The sequence below is a fragment of the Anolis carolinensis genome, chromosome 1 (assembly GCF_035594765.1).
Source record: "Anolis carolinensis isolate JA03-04 chromosome 1, rAnoCar3.1.pri, whole genome shotgun sequence".
Taxonomy (NCBI): Eukaryota; Metazoa; Chordata; class Lepidosauria; order Squamata; family Dactyloidae; genus Anolis; species Anolis carolinensis.
The window spans coordinates 351,191,533-351,212,676 of NC_085841.1; the positions used below are offsets into that span (position 1 = coordinate 351,191,533).

Below are 21,144 nucleotides of genomic sequence, written 5' to 3' on the forward strand. Positions count from 1 at the left end.
CTTGAGTAAATTTCTATGCCAGGATGACCCCGAACAGTCATAGTTAGGGCTTTTGATTGGCATGGCTTAGCTATCTGCTGTATCTCTTTTGGGCATCTGGCTGATAGTCTGGACCTGACAGCTGACTGACAAGGTTAAGTTGATGGCCATCTCATTTTTTGGGGGGCTGCAGGGGGTTTAGGTATAAATTCAACTCTGTCCTTCAAGAGGACTCTCTTCTGCCAAGGGGTGCTGTTTTGTTCTATTTATTTTTCAGATGCAAGAGATTTGCTTCTGAGCCTTGACTTTAGAGCAAAACTCATTTTAAATACTACAATGGATAATGGACTGTAAAAAGGGAACAAATCTCTTTCTTTTGCAATCTGGTTTCTAACCAGTGGAAATCTGATAAAATCAGAGGCTGCACTGTCTGGTCAGACCAGTACAATTTTCAAAATTGATTTTTTTCTCCAATTTAGTCCTATTACAAGCTGTTTTCATTTTAGCCTTTGGTGTTTCAGGTATTTTGGATTTACAGCTTGGCTAGAAAGGTCAGAGGGTCAAGATTTCTGTGAACTTAAAATTTCAGACACCTGGAGGGTGATTAAGAATCAGAAGCAATCCATGGCAGGGCTTTTCAGACTGTTCCACTTGTGACTCATTTTGTCCTGAAATTTTTTACATGGTCCTAGGTATATAAAATAGGTTTAAAAAGTGTACATTTTAAAATAAAAAAATCAGTATTTCCAAAACTTGCTAAACAGGCTGATTTTCCTATTTATGAAGTTCAGCTGAAGCATCATCAGCAGGGTCCCTGTAAACACTGGGAAAAAGTGTGAATGTCAAAATCAGTCACTAAGTGATGTTAAGAAAACTTTTACTGTTGCCAAATTTTTGGACTTCAACATTGATCCTGAGAGGGACCTCATTTGGGATTGGGACCCACAGTTTAAGAAGCAGTGGTCTTTGGCATGTTTTAAAAGAAGGTTCTTATGTACTCTTGCAATCTTAATGTAACCGGAGTATTCAAATAAATCTGCTTGTCTTCATTTTCACTGTCTGAGTTTATCTACAAAACAATCAGCAAAGACCTAGTTTTGACAGAATGATGGCTTCTCATCTAGCAGTAGTATAGGTTGTTGGAAGGAATATTGTAGTGCTTTGCCTATTCCTTGCTAGATATTTCTTTCTGTTTGATCCTCAGCATCGCATTCAAAGCACTCCCGACAGATGGCCATCCAGCCTCTGCTTAAAAGCTGAAGGAGCCCCCACCACACTCCGGGGCAGAGAGTTCCACTGCTGAACAGCTCTCACAGTGAGGAAGTTCTTCCTAATGTTCAGGTGGAATCTCCTTTCCTGTAGTTTGAAGCCATTGTTCCGTGTCCTAGTCTCCAGGGCAGCAGAAAACAAGCTTGCTGCCCCCTCACTATGACTACCCCTCACAGGGAGGACAGAGCAGGCTTGTTTTTTACTGCCCTGGAGACTAGGACGCGGACCAATGGCTTCAAACTAAAGATGGTTGATTTGTGTCAAAGATCTGCTAATTCTCATGGAACTCTGAGTGGTTTTCTATACTATTGGTGGGGATATCTTTTGGGGTTTGCTGGGATTAATATTTGTTAGCCAGGGATACATCATTTTATTGGTTCTACTGTGTACAATCTGGCTGCTTGATGGGTAGTTAATGGAGTATTATGCTCAAGAGTTCCGTGACATGGATGTGTTTGACAGCCTTGGGCAAATCACATCTCAGCATGTGATTGCCTCTGTAAATTTGTGATGTCTCATGGGCCTTGTAGTTCCGTTCCTAGTGCTATTGTGGCAGACGAGGAGGAAAACATGGGATTTCCACCGGTTCAGTTTGAAACGGAGCCTCTCCACCTGGAGGATGTTTGTCCTCAGGAAGTTACCCAAACAAGCTTGGGGCAGAATTCTCCCCCGTTTTCCCGAAAGGACAATTATAATAGAGATAGAGGAGTCAGGGAGGCTAATCGCCGGAGTCTCAGAATCGCTGCCAAACAACTAGCTGATTAAGTCTGCTTCCCTTGGGAAATTCTAAGGAGTCATGCATCTGGACAGAGTTGGGTTTCGCTTCTTGTTCTCCAGGGAAAGTGTTCTGTTGGCGGGAAAACAAGACCCTATATAGGGGTTTTGCCGCAAGGGGAACCTTGCGGAGTCAATTGATCAACTTGAGAGAGAGATCGTGTGTGGACTTCGTACTCCTTGTTCCCTGCTTCCCGGATCTAGTTTCAAGTCTTGCCTTGTCTCACGTTTTGCCACGGACCTAGTTTCATGCTTCAAGTTGCCACGTTTCAAGTCTTTGATCCAGCCAAGAATCAAGCTCATGATCCAGCCTTGTTGTCAAGCTTCAATGGACTAAAAGACCTTGTCATCTCCCCACACTATTGCTTGGCAAAGTGTGTGTTTCGGTTAATGGATTATAACTTTGAACTCTAATATCTTATATTGGACAATATTCTCCTGGACTATATTTGGCCTTTCCTGAAAGGTCTGCTTCTGAACTATATTCTTCACTTGTTTTTATTGACTTTATATAATTCTTTAATAAAGATATTAGATAGAATCTGGTCTCTGCGCATGGTTATTGGTGCTCTGCAGCCTGGGTCCTGACAAAATTGGAATAACTATTTACTAATCTTCTTTTATTCTGAATTCCTTAATTATATGCTGCATTTGTATAATTTGGCCTACAGCATGTGGCCTTGCCAAGTTATCTGTTTTGCATGAATGCTTAGGTTTTTTGCTTTCTGTTTTTTTGTTATCATCCCATTATTATTTAGCAGTGTACTCTTCCTCCTCTATTTCCACTCTTAGACTTTAACCAGAATAGCTAGCAGTCAGGAAATCTGGTACTTAAAATCCACAATATACGGAAGGTTTGAAGATTGAGAGCTATTGAAGTTTAGGTGGAGAATCAGCTTTTCATATTCTCCAACTGAAAGCTTGATGTTATCAAAAAGTAGTTCAGGGAGTTAAAGTTTCTTTTAGAAGGAGCTTCTTAAATGTTTCCAACTCACAGCCCTGTTCAAAAGATTGCACTTCATTTTCTGTCCCTGTGATAATTGGATTTTGAAAAATTCGGCTTGTTGTGGAAACAAGGATTGGTGAGAAAGCTTCAGAGGAGACCTTTTGTCTATGATAACTCTCCCAGGAGTTAATTTCCCTTCCAAGGGATAGGTTTCTCTCACTTCCTGCTTCCATTCTTAACTATGAGTCATTTGTAAGTTGGATGTTTGTAACCTGTACTTGTTTATTTTTACACAAAGACTAAAGAATAACCGTAAATCTTTGCTCAATATTTGATATGTAAGGCAGAGTATCTTCAACATTTTAATGCCACAGTGGCATGCTTGGTGTCCGGCCTCAAGTTTCAGAGTACAGTTTCCTCTACTTTTTTACTGGATTCATGAAGTTGTCTAAAACAGGTGTTAGGTGATAAGCTACACATATTTTTCACAAGCCCTGATTTCAGTTAGGGGATCCCACATAGGGTTACAAGAAGTTTGGTCTCAAATATTCCTTTGCCCTTCTGCTGCGTTAGCTTTTTGCTTGCAGGGGAATTCATACTATAGGAGAGCATTTTAACACATGTTTCCACAACCTGACATGATGCAATCCATTCTACCATCTCAGCAGACCTATGCGGGTGAAACATTCATGCATTCTAGCACAACATGAATGGGATTATGTCACCGCTCTGCCGCAAAACATTACATTTTTTGATTGTCTCTTTCCAGGGAACCACATATAAAGAGCGAACATCTGCATGGAAATAATCCTTGCGAACCCTGAAGACTTATGTGTGCACGGGCTGTGGCGCAGGCTGGAAAGCAATCCAGCTGCACCAAATCACTTTGACCAAGAGGTCATGAGTTCGAGGCCAGCCCGTGCCTGCGTCTTGTTTCTGTCTCTGTTCTATGTTATGACATTGAATGTTTGCCTTTAAGTGTGCAATGTGATCTTCCCTGAGTCCCCTTCGGGGTGAGAAGGGTGGAATATAAATGCTGCAAATAAATAAATAAATGCCAAGATGAGTTGTCTCATATAGCACCAGGGTGCGGCTGATCAGAAAGATGAAATTATTACTCCCACATAAGTATTTCACCATCCACCTGCTTTGAAAATATATATTTAAAAATCCATAAAGACAACCTTTATTTATACCATTTTATGTAAGGGACACCATTTTACTATGTCACTTCCTATAATGGGCTTGAGGATCTATGAATTTTGGTATCCATGGAACCATACCCCAATAGATACCAAAATATTACTCTCTACATGCTTTGCTGTGTCGGATTAACATCTCGCCTTTTGTATGTGTGCTTTGGAGATGTATCTGCAGTGATCAACCCTATATGTGACTTACTGTCTTAATAGAATGGACTCTGTCTTAGTGTAGAATTAAGGTTATTTTTTTCTTCTCAGAGTCTAAACCATCTTCAGTATTCATAAATGTAAAGCCTGAAGCTTTGATGGTCTGAAAATGAGTGTTTCATACTAGTTAATACAGTGAAGCATTAGGATTTTGGCATTAATGCATTTTAACTGTTCCTTGCCCTGCTCTAATTTTAGCCTGTTTTAGAATTTAAGTAAGTACTTTACAGAGTGGGATTTTAAAAAATTTATGGCAGCCCAGAAATTGGGGACTTCTGATCTTCCAGTTTATGTTAGCATAATGCTCAAGATCCTGCAAGGTAGACTCCAGCAATACATGGAGAGAGATGTACAAGCTGGGTGTAGAAAAAAAGCAGAGGAACTTGAGACCAAATGGCCAATATCCAATGGATAATGGAGGAAGACAGGGAGTTTCAGAAAAAACTATTTCTGTTTTATTGACTATTCTAAAGCCTTTGACTCTGTTGATCATAATAAGTTGTGGCAAGTTCTTGGTAGTATGGGGATACCAAGTCACCTTGTCTGTCTCCTGAGAAATCTGTATAACAACTAACTAGCAACAGTAAGAACAGACCATGGAACAACAGACTGGTTCAAGATTGGGAAAGGAGTACGGCTGGGCTGTATACTGTCACCCTACCTATTCAACTTGTATACAGAACACATTATGCGATGTGTGGGGCTTGATGAATCCAAGGATGGAGTTAAAATTGCTGGAAAAAACATTGACAGCCTTAGGTATGCAGATGACGCCACTTTGATGGCTGAAAGCAAGGAGGAGCTGAGGAGCCTTATAACCAAGGTGAAAGAAGAAAGTGGAAACACTGGGTTGCAGTTAAGCATAAAAAAAGATTATGACAATCATACTTGCAAATAGAGAGGGAAAACATGGCAGTCACAGACTTTATATTTCTAGGGGTGAAGATTACTGCAGCCTCAGACTGCAGTCAGGAAATTAGAAAGACGCTTACTTCTTGGGAGGAGAGCAATGCCAACCTCGATAAAATAGTGACGAGCAGAGACATCACACTGGCAATGAAGGTCCGCATAGTTAAAGCAATGATATTCCTCATAGTAACCTATGGTTGCGAGAGCTGGACCATAAGGAAGGCTGAGCGAAGGAAGATAGACACATTTGAGCTGTGGTGTTGGAGGAAAATTCCGAGAGTACCTTGGACCACAAGAAGATCCAACCAGTCCATCCTCCAGGAAATAATGTCTGTCTGCTCGCTGGAGGGAAGGATATAAATGGAAGGAAAATTAAGAGGGGCAGACCAAGGGCAAGATGGATGGATGGTATCCTTGAAGAGGCTGGCTTGACCATGAAGGAGTGGGACGTGGTGACAGCTGACAGGGAACTCTGGCATAGGCTGCTCCGTGAGGTCACAAATAGTCGGAAGCGAATGAGCAAATAAACAACTAGCATAACTATATGGTATTACTGGGTCAGAAAACCTTTCAATGCAATTTGCTATTATCCCTAGCCCAGGAAGATATCCCTGCACATACTAGAGTGTACTGTATGTTACATGAGTATCCAGTCTTTTGGTTTCTCTGGACCACATTGGAAGAAGATGAATTGTCTTGGGCTGCACATTGCTGTAAACTGAAGCCACACATGTGTGCAAATAGCGAGAGTGTATGGCACGTGGTGGCACTATGCTTAGTACAGAAAACACACTTGAAAACCTTTTCACAATTTATTTCATGCAACATGGCAACAGAGTCTGCTTTCTCTTTATTTTATTCATTAAATGTAACAGTTTTTCATTTTTTTTGGCCATTCTACTTACAATTATTCTACGAATTACAGATAATGCTCTGAATATTATTTCATTTTGTTCTATTGTTTTCTGCTAAGTTTGCATGCAGGAACTGCACAATCATGTTACAAAAGCAATTGCAAAAAGTTTATGATTTTGTGTTGGGTTGCTTTCATGACTGTCCTGGGCCGCAAGTTGGACAAGCCTGGTCTATAATAAAGTGCCCTCTGTTAGCGTAAAGCTTGTGGACACCCAAAGAACCTTGTTGGAACAGATCGAGTCTGCCCAATCCAGCATTTCAGTGCCCAGAGTGCCAACTAGGTGCTTGGGAGAATACGTATGAGTGTATTAGAATGCTTGTGTTCCCTAGCAACTGGTCTTAAGAATTATAATATTTTTGATAGTGGGAGCAATAAATAGCCACTATGATTTGTTCCCACTGAGAGTTTCATAACGTATGGATTTATCTAATCCCCTTTTAAACCTGTCCAGATTGGTGTCCATCATTAGAGCTTGTTTAACTGCAACGCTGTTTGGAGAAGTGCTTATTTTTGTCTATCTTAAATACCACCATTCAGGTTTATTGGATATATCTGGTTTTAGTGTTATTGTGGGGATGAGGGGATAAGATTGAATTGTCTCTTGTCACTATTTGCATTCCAAACTGGAATATTTTTATTATGTTTATTTATATCCTATCTTGTCTCCAAAGCTTGGATTTAAGGGGTCTCGCAAAAGTCATAACAAATACTAGCAAATTGTGTCCTGTTATGCGTCAGACCTGTGTTTGAAGATTTGCATAGCCTCAGTAGGAAAACTGGAATATAGATGCCTAACTAAAAAAATCTCTTTGGGATTCTGAAAACAACTGCAGTCTGAAAGTGTTATGTTGCGGTCTTTATATTTTCAGTTGCTCACAATGAATTTTCATCTATCTTCATGTGTGTGTGTGAATTATAAGTACACCTATGTTTGAGTTACAATACTGCATTCTGCTCAGTACAATACTGCTGCGAAAATGGCAGATCCACATTGTCTTATTCCTTTGTAGTGATGATACAGACACCTGAATATGATGATGATTTATTACTCTTAGTCTGGGGACCTCTGTTTTAGGTCTTCTTACACAATTCTGTTAGTTACCTTCCACAGAGTTATGATAAAGGACCTGGAGATTCCTAGAGAGAACATATTAATCAAATCTGCAAATTTGAAATCCACAAGTGTGGTGTGTCAACTATAGATGATGCAGTTCACTTTGGCATGCTTGTTTTATTCAGCTTCTCCAAATTCCAAATGCAGTAGAGTCTTGCTTATCCAACATAAACGGGCCGGCAGAACGTTGGATAAGCGAAAATGTTGGATAATAAGGAGGGTTAACGAAAAAGCCTATTAAACATCAAATCACATTATGGTTTTACAAATTAAGTACCAAAACATGTTTTACAACACGTCTGCCACTTGTTTGGGAGTGTGGCTGCACTTGTGTTGTTGTTGGGCGTGTTGGCTCGCTGCACGTTGCTGCCTACAGAAACAGCTGTGGATCTGGGCAGGAGGCAGACTGAATTGGATAATACAGAACGTTGGATGAGCAAAGGTTGGATAAGCGAGACTCTATTGTATTATATTTTCTGAACAATGAAGCATTTGAAGTCTGACAGTCTAAAACAAATCTAGAAAATACAAATTCCATTAACTAAGGCCCACTAAAATGTCCAAAAGTAGTAAGCAAAACACTAGAAATGCATAGCTAGGAAGGAAGAATAATTGAAAAAGGTCTTAAAGTCAAAAGTTAATTGCAAGGAAGTAGATGCTGAGGATGCTTTCACTGCAGATCTTACAAATTACTTTTCCAGGCTACAGCTGAACATTTCTGAGTCAGAATAGCTATTAACACTTACTGAATTTTCTTCAAAAAGTAATTATTCCATTGCCATGCCCTCTTCTATCTTTAAGTCTTCTAGAGGATTTAATAGCCATAGTATACCCTAAATTCTCTCCCAATAATTCACTTTACAGAGATTAATATCCCTTTATACAGTTGATTATGCCTTACCCAGAATTGTGAAATCCAAAATACTTCAAAATCCAAATGTATCCTCATGCAAAGCTGAGAGCGTGATAACTTTGTTTTTGTCATGGTTCAGTGTACACAAACTTTGTTTTATGCACACAATTATTTAACGCATTGTGCATAAAATTACCTTCAGGCTATGTACAGAGGGTATATTTGAAACATACAAGGTCTAGAATCATAGCTATAATTCTACACCTTGTTGATGGGAAGCTCCCCACCGGTTTGGAGATCACTCTAGGACAGACATCTAATAGAAAAACAACTGTATTAATCAGCCTTTCATTGATTAAAAAAAATCAAGCAATTCTTAGGCACTTTTGTTTTACTCATACCAGCTATAATAGTTATTAAACACTGACCACAAAAATAGAGCCAAATTAATGAAAGGAAAGCTCATTAGAAGAATTATTACTGGAAGGGAAATTTTGTTTCACACTAGAAATAATTGGCACATTGATACTAAACACTCTCCCAACACCACTGAGAAGGTTAGGCTTTGCATGAATTCAGAGATGTTAAGAAAAGGTCTTTCCTGACTTCAGGCTATGAAATGACATTGGAAAGGCAATATCACCAAAGGAATAAATAAATCCATACAAATGAAGACCCAAAGAAACAACAAAATAGACCATACACTTAACACGCAAGCATCCATTTAGCAACCAAGAAAACAGAACAGACACAGTGAAGATCAACATGTTAAAACATGCTTTACTTCATTATTATTTCTTATGGTTGTTTATATCTTGCTTTTTTTCTCCACAAAGGAGACTCAAAGGGCTATAGCTTTTCTATGACAAGTGGGACCTGCAGCAAAATTTTACAATGCAGAATGCAGTTCTTCATATTTCTATCACTGCAAACGATATCCCCTCCCCATTTTCCAATTCCGAATCCCACAGCCATCACATCTGAATTCTGAAACAACAAAGCACACTTAATAACAACAACAACAATTTTATTTTTACATGCTTCTCCTCGTGGCCAAGGTGGGTTACAGAATAATTGAAACACATGAACATTGTAAAAATACTACAAATAAACATATTAAAATGTATATCAATAAAATACATATTAAAACACACAGAGATTAAACAAGGACACGAGTTTAAAATTAATGCTTTAAATTATCTGGGTAGGCCTGCCAGAAGAGATAGATCATTAGATGGTTTTAAAATTCTGACAGCTCATTTACCTGTTGGAGCTCTTCAGGTCATTCCACAGTCTTGGGATGGCTGATGAAAAGGTCTTCTGAGTCATGGTCACCAGTTGAGTTCTGGCTGGTTAGAGTATATGCCTCCCAGAGGACCTGTGTCCTAAAGGGCAGATTGTGGAGGACAAGGCAATGCTTCAGGTAATCTGGGTCCAAAGCATGTAGGGCTTTAAAGGTCAAAATCAACAACTTGTACTTTGCCCAAAAACTAAATGGCAGCCAGTTGAGTAACTTTAGGATAGGTGTAATATGCTCGCTCCTAGATGTTCCTGTAACCAATCTGGCTGCCCTATTTTGAACCAACTGGAGTTTCTGAACTTGATACAAAGGTAGGCCAATGTGAAGCGCATTACAAAAGCCCAATCTTAAGGTTACCAGTGTGTGCACTACCACCTTAAGGTCCTCATATTCTAGGAAGGGGCACAGCTGATGTATCAGCTTTTGCATCTACCTGGGCTGACATTTGGAGAAAGGGATCCAAGAGTACTCCCAGGGGAAATATAACCCCATCCAGAAATGGTTGACACACCTCTATCCCCAGATTAGGACCCTTGATGGCAAGCACGTCTGTTTTGTCTGGATTCAGTTTCAGTTTTTTTGACACCACTTTAATTGCCATGGCTCCAAGCTATGGAATCATGGGTTACAGTTTGGTGAAGCACCAGCATTCTTTGGCAGAGAAGTGTCAAGACCTTATAAAACTACAACTCCCCCGATTCCATAGCACTAAGTCATGGCACTTAAAAAGTGGTGTCAACATTGCAAGAGTTGAATGGCCGCTTTTTACAAACAACCACAGAACAATAAGGTTTTATGTATGAAGTTTGACAGTGGTGCATAGTTTCATTTATTTTTCAATGCAGATAGTAACAAGATTGTGATTACATACAGTCTGCGCAGTGGAAATGGACATCATGTGGCCTGTCCAATGTTGGACCATAAATTCTAGCAACATAGCAAATGGTGAGGAAGTGCTAGGAGTTGCAATTAATCAGTATCTGAAATGTTGTATGATTCCCAACCATGTTATATAGCCACAGATAAACAGTCTCATCTATACATGTGTAACACTGTACATAAGTATCAGGTATGCATTGATAGAAACATCTCTGCTTTTCCTTGCCGAATTACAGTAATGTTAGATATTTTTCGTGCAGACATCCACATTTGCTTGAAGTAGGATATTGGATTCCTGCAAAAATGGGGGGGAAGCGTGAATAAAAAAGACTTTTTTTAAACGTGAGAGACCACTTTTCTAGGAATCCATAGGTAGTTCTCTGATCAATGTCCACAAAATCACTCAGAAGGATTTAGAGATTACTAGAAAGATATTAATCCGATCCACAAAAAATAAACTCACAAATGTGGAGGATTGACTTCATTTCTACTACTAGATGTCACACACTTTTGACAACATGCCATCACTATATTTCACTGGATAAATTTCACAGCCAAGAAACACGGGTTTTTCCTCTCCTTCCGCTCCTAAAAAAAATGATATGGAATAAGAATACACAGCAAATCTACTCTCAGACACTTCGTTTTATAAAAGGGTGCTAGACTAAGCATTCTTGCATGGCATTGTGAACATACAAGATGCTGGTCTCAACCTATAATTCGCTTGGTAACATAAAGCGACAGAGTGTTAAGTAAGGCATGCGAAGTATGGGAATTTAAGTGGAAAATATAAGCTACCGTAAATTGCGCTCTGAACGGAAGTGCTTGTGACAGCAGCCCTCCTTCCACAAGCCTGAGTATTTTTGTGTCCCTTATTTTTCCACTTTAATAACCAATTTTGCATCCCTACATCAACTTCTTTGGAAGCAAAAACTAGGAATCACAATTAAAATTCATCTCAACCTAAGCTAGCCACAGACGGTGTGACTCTCCTTGTTGAAGTAGCAACGTCTCCCCTTTTCCTTATTTCTGAAAGCTCCTTCCCCTGTCATTTTTGAAGGACATAACTATACATTGTGCTCTACACAAGCTTCTGCTGAAAAAAGGCAGCACTGTATACAAATTTGTTACCAAAAATCAGAAATGAAAATAGATGTTTATCAGATTGGTATGCAATTGTAAGTTATGTTGCAATCTGCATTATATGGTATTATTTTATGAATGTACTGTCTTTTCTCCCAAAGCTAAGTCTCAGAACACCACACAAAATAAGAACTAGTACAGGTGGAACATCCCTTACAGCAGGGAATGAAGGCCCGTGGGCCGGATGTGGCCCTCCACAGTAATTTACCCAGCCTCCACCCTAAAGTTTAGACTTGGGGTCACCCAACCTTCCCAGGAGTTCTCTGCCCCCTAATCATAGCAAACGGAGAGGGATGACTGTATTTAGTAGATTGTCAAGAGGATATGTTTTGTTTTGTTTGTTTTTTAGTTTATAGAATAAGAATTTGTCTCCTCTTCCTATTCCTAGGATACCTAAAAAGAACAATACTGATACTGAGTATGTTGCAAAATACAGACAACTGGAGACAGAAGAACTTATTGAAACAGACAGCAGTTGGCCTCCCTGTAAACCAGGTAAAAAAACCACCTTCCTCCTAAGTCATGATTATCAGATGTAAGACTGAATTTTGAAATATTTCATTTGAGAAATGTTGGATTAAAATTCTTTGTGAGAAGATAGTTTGTTAGGCATATATATATAAATACAATTTTAGCTGGATCCCCAAAAAAGTGCTGAGCATGCATTTTCCCTATTATCCTATTTTTCTAAAAATTATAAGTCAACTGTCTCATTCTTTCATAAAAATGAACCCTCCCAATGAGATGGGAGAAACCAACCCTTCATCTCTTCTATGAGGAAGTAGGACAAGGCAATACAGTAGTCCCTGTGTTGTCTCCAGTCACCAACCAAAGATAGTATATTAACACAATAAGACACCTTAGTTCCCATATTGGGAGAAAGGCAGAATATCACATAAATTAAGAAATAAATACAGTAGAGTCTCACTTATCCAACACTCGCTTATCCAACGTTCTGGATTATCCAACGCATTTTTGTAGTCAATGTTTTCGATATATTGTGATATTTTGGTGCTAAATTCATTAATACAGTAATTACTACATAGCATTACTGCATATTGAACTACTTTTTCTGCCAAATTTGTTGTCTAACATGATGTTTTGGTGCTTAATTTGTAAAATCATAACCTAATTTGGTGTTTAACAGGCTTTTCCTTAATCCCTCCTTATTATCCAACATATTCGCTTATCCAACATTCTGCTGGCCCGTTTATGTTGGATAAGTGAGACTCTACTGTAGATATTTTCTCAGCTCTATCTGTCTTCCTGATGGGGGCAGTAAGCAGGACGTGAGAAATGAAGGACTTTATGGTGAAGTCTCCTTTTTCCCTCTTGTAGCTTCTGCAAATACCCTTCCCATGGCACCATGAAATTATGAAGTTTTCTATCTTGAGATGTAGCAGGCCATTCCAGTTGGCTGTAGGGGACAACTGGAGAAGTTAATGCAAGATAAGACTGTTAATCACAGTTTTATTGTGGTTGTTTTATGGATCAGAGGAAGTGTGCAGCTTGATATCATTTGCTGGGCAACATGAATGGGAAGGAGCTCTGCACTTCTGTCTTGTTCGTTGACTTAATGTCTTGATATCCATTGAATGAACATGATTCCTCATATATTTTTAAACCTTTCTGGACATATATAAAGCCTAAGAGGCTTAGAAATAGATATCTATAGAAGTCCTTTTCCTTTTGTTTGTCTGCTAGAAGTGGCCCCATCTCCCAACCCACAATGGGAGGAATGTGGAGTGAGGGTATAGAAGAGGACCTTTTTTGTTGTTGCAACCTAGTTATAGAACACACTCCTCTTGCAGCCCCAGTTGGCACCAGTATTGGTTTAATACTGGCACCAAATTAAAACTTGATTTTTCATGAAAGCCTTTAGAGAGTAATGTTTCTATCCAGATCTGTATGCGGGTAGTCTTTGAGTTACAAACACCTGACTTACATCCGACTCCTATTCACAAACCTTGGGGCGGGGTGAGACCACAGGAGGTGAGAGGAAATCTACCGCTAGGAAGGGAATTCACTCTTGTGAGAGTTATCATGGGAAAAATGTGTCTTCGCCTAAGCTTTATCACCAATTCTAGTTTCCATGACAACTTACAATTTTCAATATCTAATCACAGTGATAGAAAATGAGGTGAAATCTTCTGAACAGGGTTATAGGGTGTCAACCCTTCCCAATGCTATCAAAATTTTTAAAAATATCCAGCTGAAGGTACACCTAAAAAATGTATCTGTTCCAACTTACATACAAATTCAACTTAAGAACAAGCCTACAGAATGTATATTGTTTGTAACCCAGGGGCTGATTGCACATGCATGGTTTTATACTGTTCTAACTTTTTAAATTCTTCCATTCTGTAATACATTTTAGACTGTTTCCATTATTTTACAGGTAAACATTTTGAATCCTTTGAATTGTCCAGAAGTTGTACAATATGGGATAGGATATAAATATTTAAATAAATATTTGATTTTAATAAAGAAGGAAAGCACAACTGTAGCTTGGTGGATCTTGCCAGGAATAGAACTCTATGTAGTGAGTGCTGCCAGGGGAAATGGAATCGTATTCTGACTGTATAAGTACAGTCAGCCTGCCAACTTTGCAGGTTTAACTTTTGCTTGATTGGATTATTCGCAGGTTATGATTAATGTATTATTTGTAGGAATGTCAGGGTCCAGGCATGAAAGTTGATCATGGAGTTGCACTGGAGCACTTAAAAGATTCCTTTCAGTGTGACTCTGTGCTCAACTTGCAGGAAAAGGTGACCATATAGTCCAGGCATGGACCTTTCAGGCCCTCCAAACTTTGGCCCTCCGGGTGTTGGACTTCAATTTCCACAATTCCTAAGAGCCGGTAGGCTCTTAGGAATTGTGGGAGTTGAAGTCCAAAACACCCGGAGGGCCAAAGTTTGCCCATGCCTGATAGAGTCACATTGGAAGACCTAAATATTCCTAGTGAGGCTTTCTTGTAGGAAAAAGGCCATTTTAAAACTCCCATGTTTTCCACTTTCATGGATTCCTAAACTCGGCAAAAGTGTCCAGAAAAATCCAGAAAAAAACTCAGAAAATTCCCAGAGGCCCTTTAAAAAACCACTTTACATTTTTAGATTTTGAATTTAACCGTCTTACAACCAGTGCTGGATCTTCTCTTTCCAATGTTACTTGGGCTTGGATGAAATAAATAAATAAAATTCTAGGTATCCTAGAATCCCTAGGTGTTACCAACAGACTCCTGGGCACCAAGGAATGATGCTTCTGGGATTTTTCCAGTGCTGCCATAAACATTTTCTCCTAGCTCTTTGAAATCTCCTCTAGCCTTGGTCAGATCTCACAGAGCTGTTGATGTTTCCATACTGACATCTATGAATTTGCCAGAGGGTGGGTAGGCAGCCAGCATTGTAGTGTTTTGACAGAATGCGACGGTGTACATGAATCTTTCCAAGGAATATATTTAGAAGAAACCTGGCCAGAAAACTCTATTTCTTTTTAAAGTTGCTTGATTGCTAATTCTCAACGACAGCACAAGCCAATGCTTACACATATTAAAATTCAATTCACTACATTCAGAATTGGTTAATTGCTAATACGAAAGTGTGTGTGTGTATATATATATATATATATAACATTCAGACTTCATGGGTATTATCTCTTTTAGAAAATAAATCCCGAAGTTACATAATTTCTGTCTTATTTGAATAATCTGCTTAATAATAGACAGAGCAACATAGGGACGTAGAGTTGGATGAGACCACAAAAGCCATCCAGCCCAACCCTCTGCCATGAAGGAATCAAAGCTTTCCTGACAGATGGCTGTCCAGCTTCTGTTTAAAACTCTCTAAGGATGGAGGCTTCACCAAGGCAGAGTATTCTACTGTTGAGCAGCTCTTACCATTAGGAAATTCTTCCTAATATTTAGAGGGAATATCTTTCCCTGTAGTTTGAATCCATTGCCCCGTGTCCTATGGTGCATCTACACCAGGCTTGGGCAAACTTTCAAACATGGCTACCATTTATTTATTTACAGTATATATATTCCGCCCTTCTCATCCCGAAGGGGACTCAGGGCGGATCACATTATATACATATAGGACAGACATTCAATGCCCATATACACATAGAACAGAGACAGACACAGAGGCAATTTAACCTTCTCCTGAGGGGATGTTCGATTCTGGCCACAGGGGGGAGCAGCTGCTTCATCATCCACTGTAACTGCACTTCCTCATTCTAACGTCGTAAATTAATTAAATTTGCCTCCCCACTTTATAAGTGGTACCTTATTTCCTACTTGATAGATGCAACTATCTTTCGGGTTGCTAGGTCAGCAATGAGCAGGGGCTATTTTTTATTTTTTAATTGATGGGTGCTCACCCCGCCACGGGCTGGCCTCGAACTCATGACCTCATGGTCAGAGTGATTTATTGCAGCAGGCTGCTCACCAGCCTGCGCCACAGCCTGGCCCGACCATGTACCCTCTTAATCTCCTCCAAGCAAAGCACCCAGTTTCCTAAGCTGCTCTTTATAAGACTTGGCTTCCAGACCTTTGACCATTTTGATTGTCCCCCTTTGGGCATTACAATATCCTGTCATGTCAAAAAGTCTGTTGTGTTAATGGTGGGCTGTGATGAGTTGTAGAGTCCAAAATGTGGGATCAAAATAAATTCTATATTATGGTGAATTTCGTCTTTCTCTATTTCTTGAGTTTATTACAAAAAATAAAATAAAACCTGATTGAAGTGCTTAGTGTAGCCAAAATGAAAGGGAGAGAGAGAAGCTGTGAGAGAAAATACTGTGTATTATCTCTCTAACCCTGCCACGAATATGGTGATCAATATAATGGTGCATCCTGGTTTTATTAATAAGTTGAAGTTTGCCCAAGCACTCCATCCTCATGTTGCCCATTCCTTCCTCCCCTTTGTTCTCGCAGCTATAACCTAGAAAATCTCAGACTGAACATGGTTCATGTGACATCTCAACCAGGAAACTACTGTATTATTCCAAGCCACTTCAATAATGGCATACGTTCGTTGGACCATGTTTTCCCAGTTTGGATGAATTCGTTATTTGGGTTAATTAAGGACTTACAGATTTATTCACAAGCATGCCAAGATGGGAGGTGGGAAGGTCATTAATTCTTCAGCATGTTTAAGATGAAAGCTGGGCATTTGGGTAAATTGTTATCTTCATCTCATGTGGATGACATAATACTTGTGAAGTATCTAAATACCTTAAAGGCACGGGATCCCATCTGTTCTTGGAAACTGGGTCAACCCTAGTCAATACTTAGATGGGAGACTGCCAATGAGTAGCAGGTGCTGCAGGCTATATTTCAGAGGAAGGAACTGGCAAAACCACCTCTTGAGTATTCCTTGCCCAAGAAAACCTTATGAAATTCATGGGGTCACCATAAGTCAGCTGGCAACTTAAAGGCAAATATACACACGCACCAATGGGATTATTTATGAAGATTATTCTGAGTGGTTGATTAAAGCACAAGTTGGAAATTGAGTGGGATAGAACTCTATAGGATTACGAGCCCAGTTTCTAAAAGTATTTTCAAGCTGTGGATGATGGAATCTGTTGATGCAGAATGTTAGTTCATATTCTTGAATATAAAATGGATTCCAAAATTGGTTACATACCAGGATCTCTGCCAAGTAACAGATACGTAGGCTATAACAGTCACGTAGTCTTTCTTCATCATCCATTCTTGAATAATTAACTGATATAGTATAGGTCAAATGTATGTACATTGCAGTCTTTTCCTCCCTAATTCTATACTCCTTCTGATTTCTCTTGTGTTTTGTATAGCCTTTTGTCTTGAATGATTAGGAATAAGTTACAGCACTGCTACTCAAAGTCACGATCCATGGATTGATAACAGTCCGCAAGCTATTGGCTCTCAGCCCATAGCATGTTTCCAAGAAAAAATGGGACAGTTGTAATCTGTGGGCACTAATATGATATAAATATGGCCCCCACATTGGTTATCAGTGGGTTATAGCAATAACAAATAAGTCATATCCTCAGTTCAGAGTGGTTGACATTTTAATAAGGCTTCTTGTAGTTGACAACCAAACAGTGACCCCCATCATCCCCATCATTCGTGCTCATTAAGGATGATGGGAGTTCTTTTCTGCCTGCTACTGAGGATGCCGTGCAGAGGAAAACTGGTGGACGGAGAGTGTCTTGCAGAAAGTTATGTGGGTGAGAAATACTGTAAAAATATCTGACGAAATCTGCTGCCGTTTCATCTGTCAAATCCTATTTGTGTTTGGCTGTAATTGAAGCGCTGTATCAGCAAGGGCAAAGGGATTTGTATTTTTATGTGTCTTTGCTTACAAAGTGTCCAGGTTTTGCCACCAGAAAATCCAGGTCTTTCACAAAACCACAAATAATGCAAGTACAGCAACTTGTAGAAATCCAATTAAACTTGCCCATTGAAAGTAATGGGGGTTTTGGAAGAAAATTATGTGGGTAGGTGAGGGATCAAAAGGATATATAGAAGAGAAATGGATTTAGATTATTTATAGCATTGCATAAATGGGAGTAAGCAAAAGGCAGAGTCTTTTTTTGGAAAGAAGCTCCTTTAGTAGGAAGACTATGGTCAATTAATGAAGCAACATAATTTGTGGAAGTAATCCAAAATGATTTAGAGAACTGGGAATGGAGAGCTGTTACTTTATTCTGAATTGAATTCCCAAATTCAGTAAAACTATGTTAACAAAACTTTCCATCTTAAGGAAAGTCAATTAGCAATCTTTTATGTTTTCCTGTATGTATTGACTTTCTTTCCTAAACATAGAATTTCATATTCCTCATTGGGAGGACAAAATCTCGGTGGTATAGTGCAAAGACAGCTAATCTTCTTATTTCTTCCTGGCTTTGTTTTTCCCCCAAGAACTTTGGGATTCCAAATAGTATCTTATAAAGAGCAGCGAATATGGAGATCTCAAGACATGTGGTTAGTCTATATGCAGACAGTCCTTGGTATATGCTAGAGTTTGGTTCCAGGACCTATCATAGATACCAACACCTGTGGATGCCTAAGTCACATTATAACAATAGAATAGTAAAAGACTGTCCCTTATATAAAATGACCAGTTTTTAAAAAGACATTTTCAAGTTGTGGATGATTGAATCAGTGGTTTCAAAATCTAGGTTCCTTGCTATTAGTCACACTTCACCTCTGGCTTATGCTTATTTTTACCACGTGAGTCCTACCCTGGCCTATATTGCCATCTTGTTTGATTTATATTTTATACCCATTGGCTGTAGAATCACCCAAGGCAGTGATTGCATTTGCTTTTTATTAAGGTATTATATTGTTTTAAAATGTTGGAATTTTAAATATGTTTTGTTCATCGCTGTTACATTGGTTTCTTGTATTTTGTATGATGAATATGTATTGAATGTTTTTATTATGCGTAAACCTCTCTGAGTCCCCACGGGACATATAGCGGTATACAAATAAAGTTTGTTGTTGTTGTATTAAGAGAAAAAGAATACTTTGCTTTTGTAAAGCAGCTGAGTGCCAGAAATCATTTGTGACCTATTGCCAATTACCCAGAGATCTATCAGTAGATCCTGACCTGTCTTTTGCTCAGCCTTGGTGTAGAGAGGAGGCAGTCTTGAATGCCTAGGATAGGAAGTAGTTAGCACTCCAGAGTAAAAAGTCAATTGGACTTTGGTTGGAAGAAAAGCAAGGCACAAAGTAAAAATATATAAATCAAGCTTTCAGTGGGCTTATGCGTCATAGAGTAGACAAAGCTAGCTAGGGAAACCTATTTTCTAATATATATTAAGAGGATTTCCTTCCCAAATAAAATAAAAATTACAACTGGGAAGCTCCCTTAAACCAGTATTCTTTACAAAATGCAGAGAGTTTTGAGAAAGGTAATCTTGTATTATTTTGACTTGAGCAAGTCATAGTCGGGTGGTTCTTGTGGTGTCCTGATGAAAGTTCTTTGAGATGATATGCATCCAACTCTTTTTTCCCCTCCAGCTTGATGATCCCCAGAACTATTTGGACTACAATTCCCATCATATTCAGCCTGTATGATTAGTAGTCAGGGGTGATGAGAGATAATTATCTAGGTATCCATAGCAAGAAACCACTGTGCTCACAGTATTGATGGCTCTTAGTGAGGAAAGATTAGAGTCTCATTTATGTTGATCTCCCTCAACAACAGTCATGAGACTCCTTTAGTTCTTCCCAAAGGTCTTATTTCTCCAGGCTTTCCAGTGTTTCAAATCTTTCTGTTTTCTGGGTTTATTTGTGCATTGCTTGCTTTCTTTTGTATCTTCTCTCTCTGTTTCTCTGACTCCTTTACAGAATCTTTTTGACAGGGTCTTAAAGTCAACTCAGTATGATCAGTTTTGGCAGGAGGCCTTTTTCTGACCCCTTGTGTCTGGGATCTTTGTGGCTTGAAGAGACTAGACTAATTATTAGGGACTCCAGACAGGGTCTTCTTCATAGTGGTCCTCTCTCAAGACAGTTTAGAAGGGTGTTTACAGCCCCTATAATTAACCCAATAAACCTGTAAATCCTCTTATGTGGGGTTTCCTCAGATTACAATCAGACATTTCAATTAAACTTGTATTACCTACCAATGATCAGTTATAATAAAACATGTTAAATGCAAGATCTATAAGTATAGAAAATTGTGTGCTGTGGCAAGTTCTACTTGAATGGATACCAACTGAAAACATGAGCCTGAAAACATGGCTCTTCCAAAAGGCCTTTGATGATTAATCGTTGTAGGTTCGATTTATCTGCCCACTCAACAATAGCTCCATCGGTGATGCCTTCTCAGTATTATATTAGCACTTTATTGACTATTTTAGCTGTAAAACTACCTCTCCCCGATTTTGAAATATTCTGCACTTTGGCCCAGATCCGTGTATTAGTCTCCTATTTTTAACATTTTATTTTGTATGTTGATTTTTGTGACTGTTTTATTGATGCTGATGTTTTATTGTTGGGATATTTGTTTTATTGTCATCTTGTTGTTGTTATATTGTTGTGTTGGGCAAGGCCCTATGTAAGCCGCCCGAGTCCCTTCGGGGAGATGGGGCGGGGTATAAGAATAAAATTATTATTATTGTTATTATTATTATTATTATTACCAACTGCAAAAATCATATTAAATGTATTATCTAGTTTGATAATCAGGTAAGTGTGGAACACAGTTTTCTTTTGTCAACATTTTAGCGATTGGCGATTCAGAAAGCTTTCCAGGCATTTGAGCATGCCATCCTTGGCTGTGTGGTCCAGATACGCACAGACAGCACAACGGCCATTTGGTATTTAAACGAACAGGAAGGCACACGCTCCCAACTCTTCTTCAGCTCACACTGGCAATTTGGCAGCAGCATACACCTCGTTGGTGTATACCTCCCTGGTCAGGATAATGCTGTGGCGGACCACCTCAGCAGAGAAGGACCCATAATCCACGAGTGGTCATTGTACCCCCAAGAGGCAGTTCTTCTGTTTCAGAGGTGTGGCCAGCTGGAGGTCGACTTGTTTGCAGCACTTGATAACGCCAAATGCAGTCGTTACTGCGCCAGGATGCTGAAGGACACACTACAGGGCTGCCTAGGGGATGCCTTTCTGTACAACTGGCACAGGCCTCTCCTGTATGTGT

General features: G+C 39.2%; 1 protein-coding gene across 4 annotated transcripts in view; it reads left to right on the forward strand.

Moving 5' to 3' along the window:
- tdrd9 (tudor domain containing 9) overlaps window positions 1-21,144 on the forward strand; it is a 120,475-nt gene that overhangs the window by 20,993 nt on the left and 78,338 nt on the right. For all 4 annotated transcript variants that reach the window (XR_010002207.1, XR_010002208.1, XM_016990668.2 and 1 more), the window contains exon 2: window positions 11,880-11,986. Coding sequence is in view for 2 of the 4 variants with exons in the window: in XM_016990668.2 (XP_016846157.2) it covers window positions 11,880-11,986 (107 nt within the window). In the remaining 2 variants the exon portion in view is untranslated. The remainder of the gene's footprint in view (window positions 1-11,879; window positions 11,987-21,144) is intronic.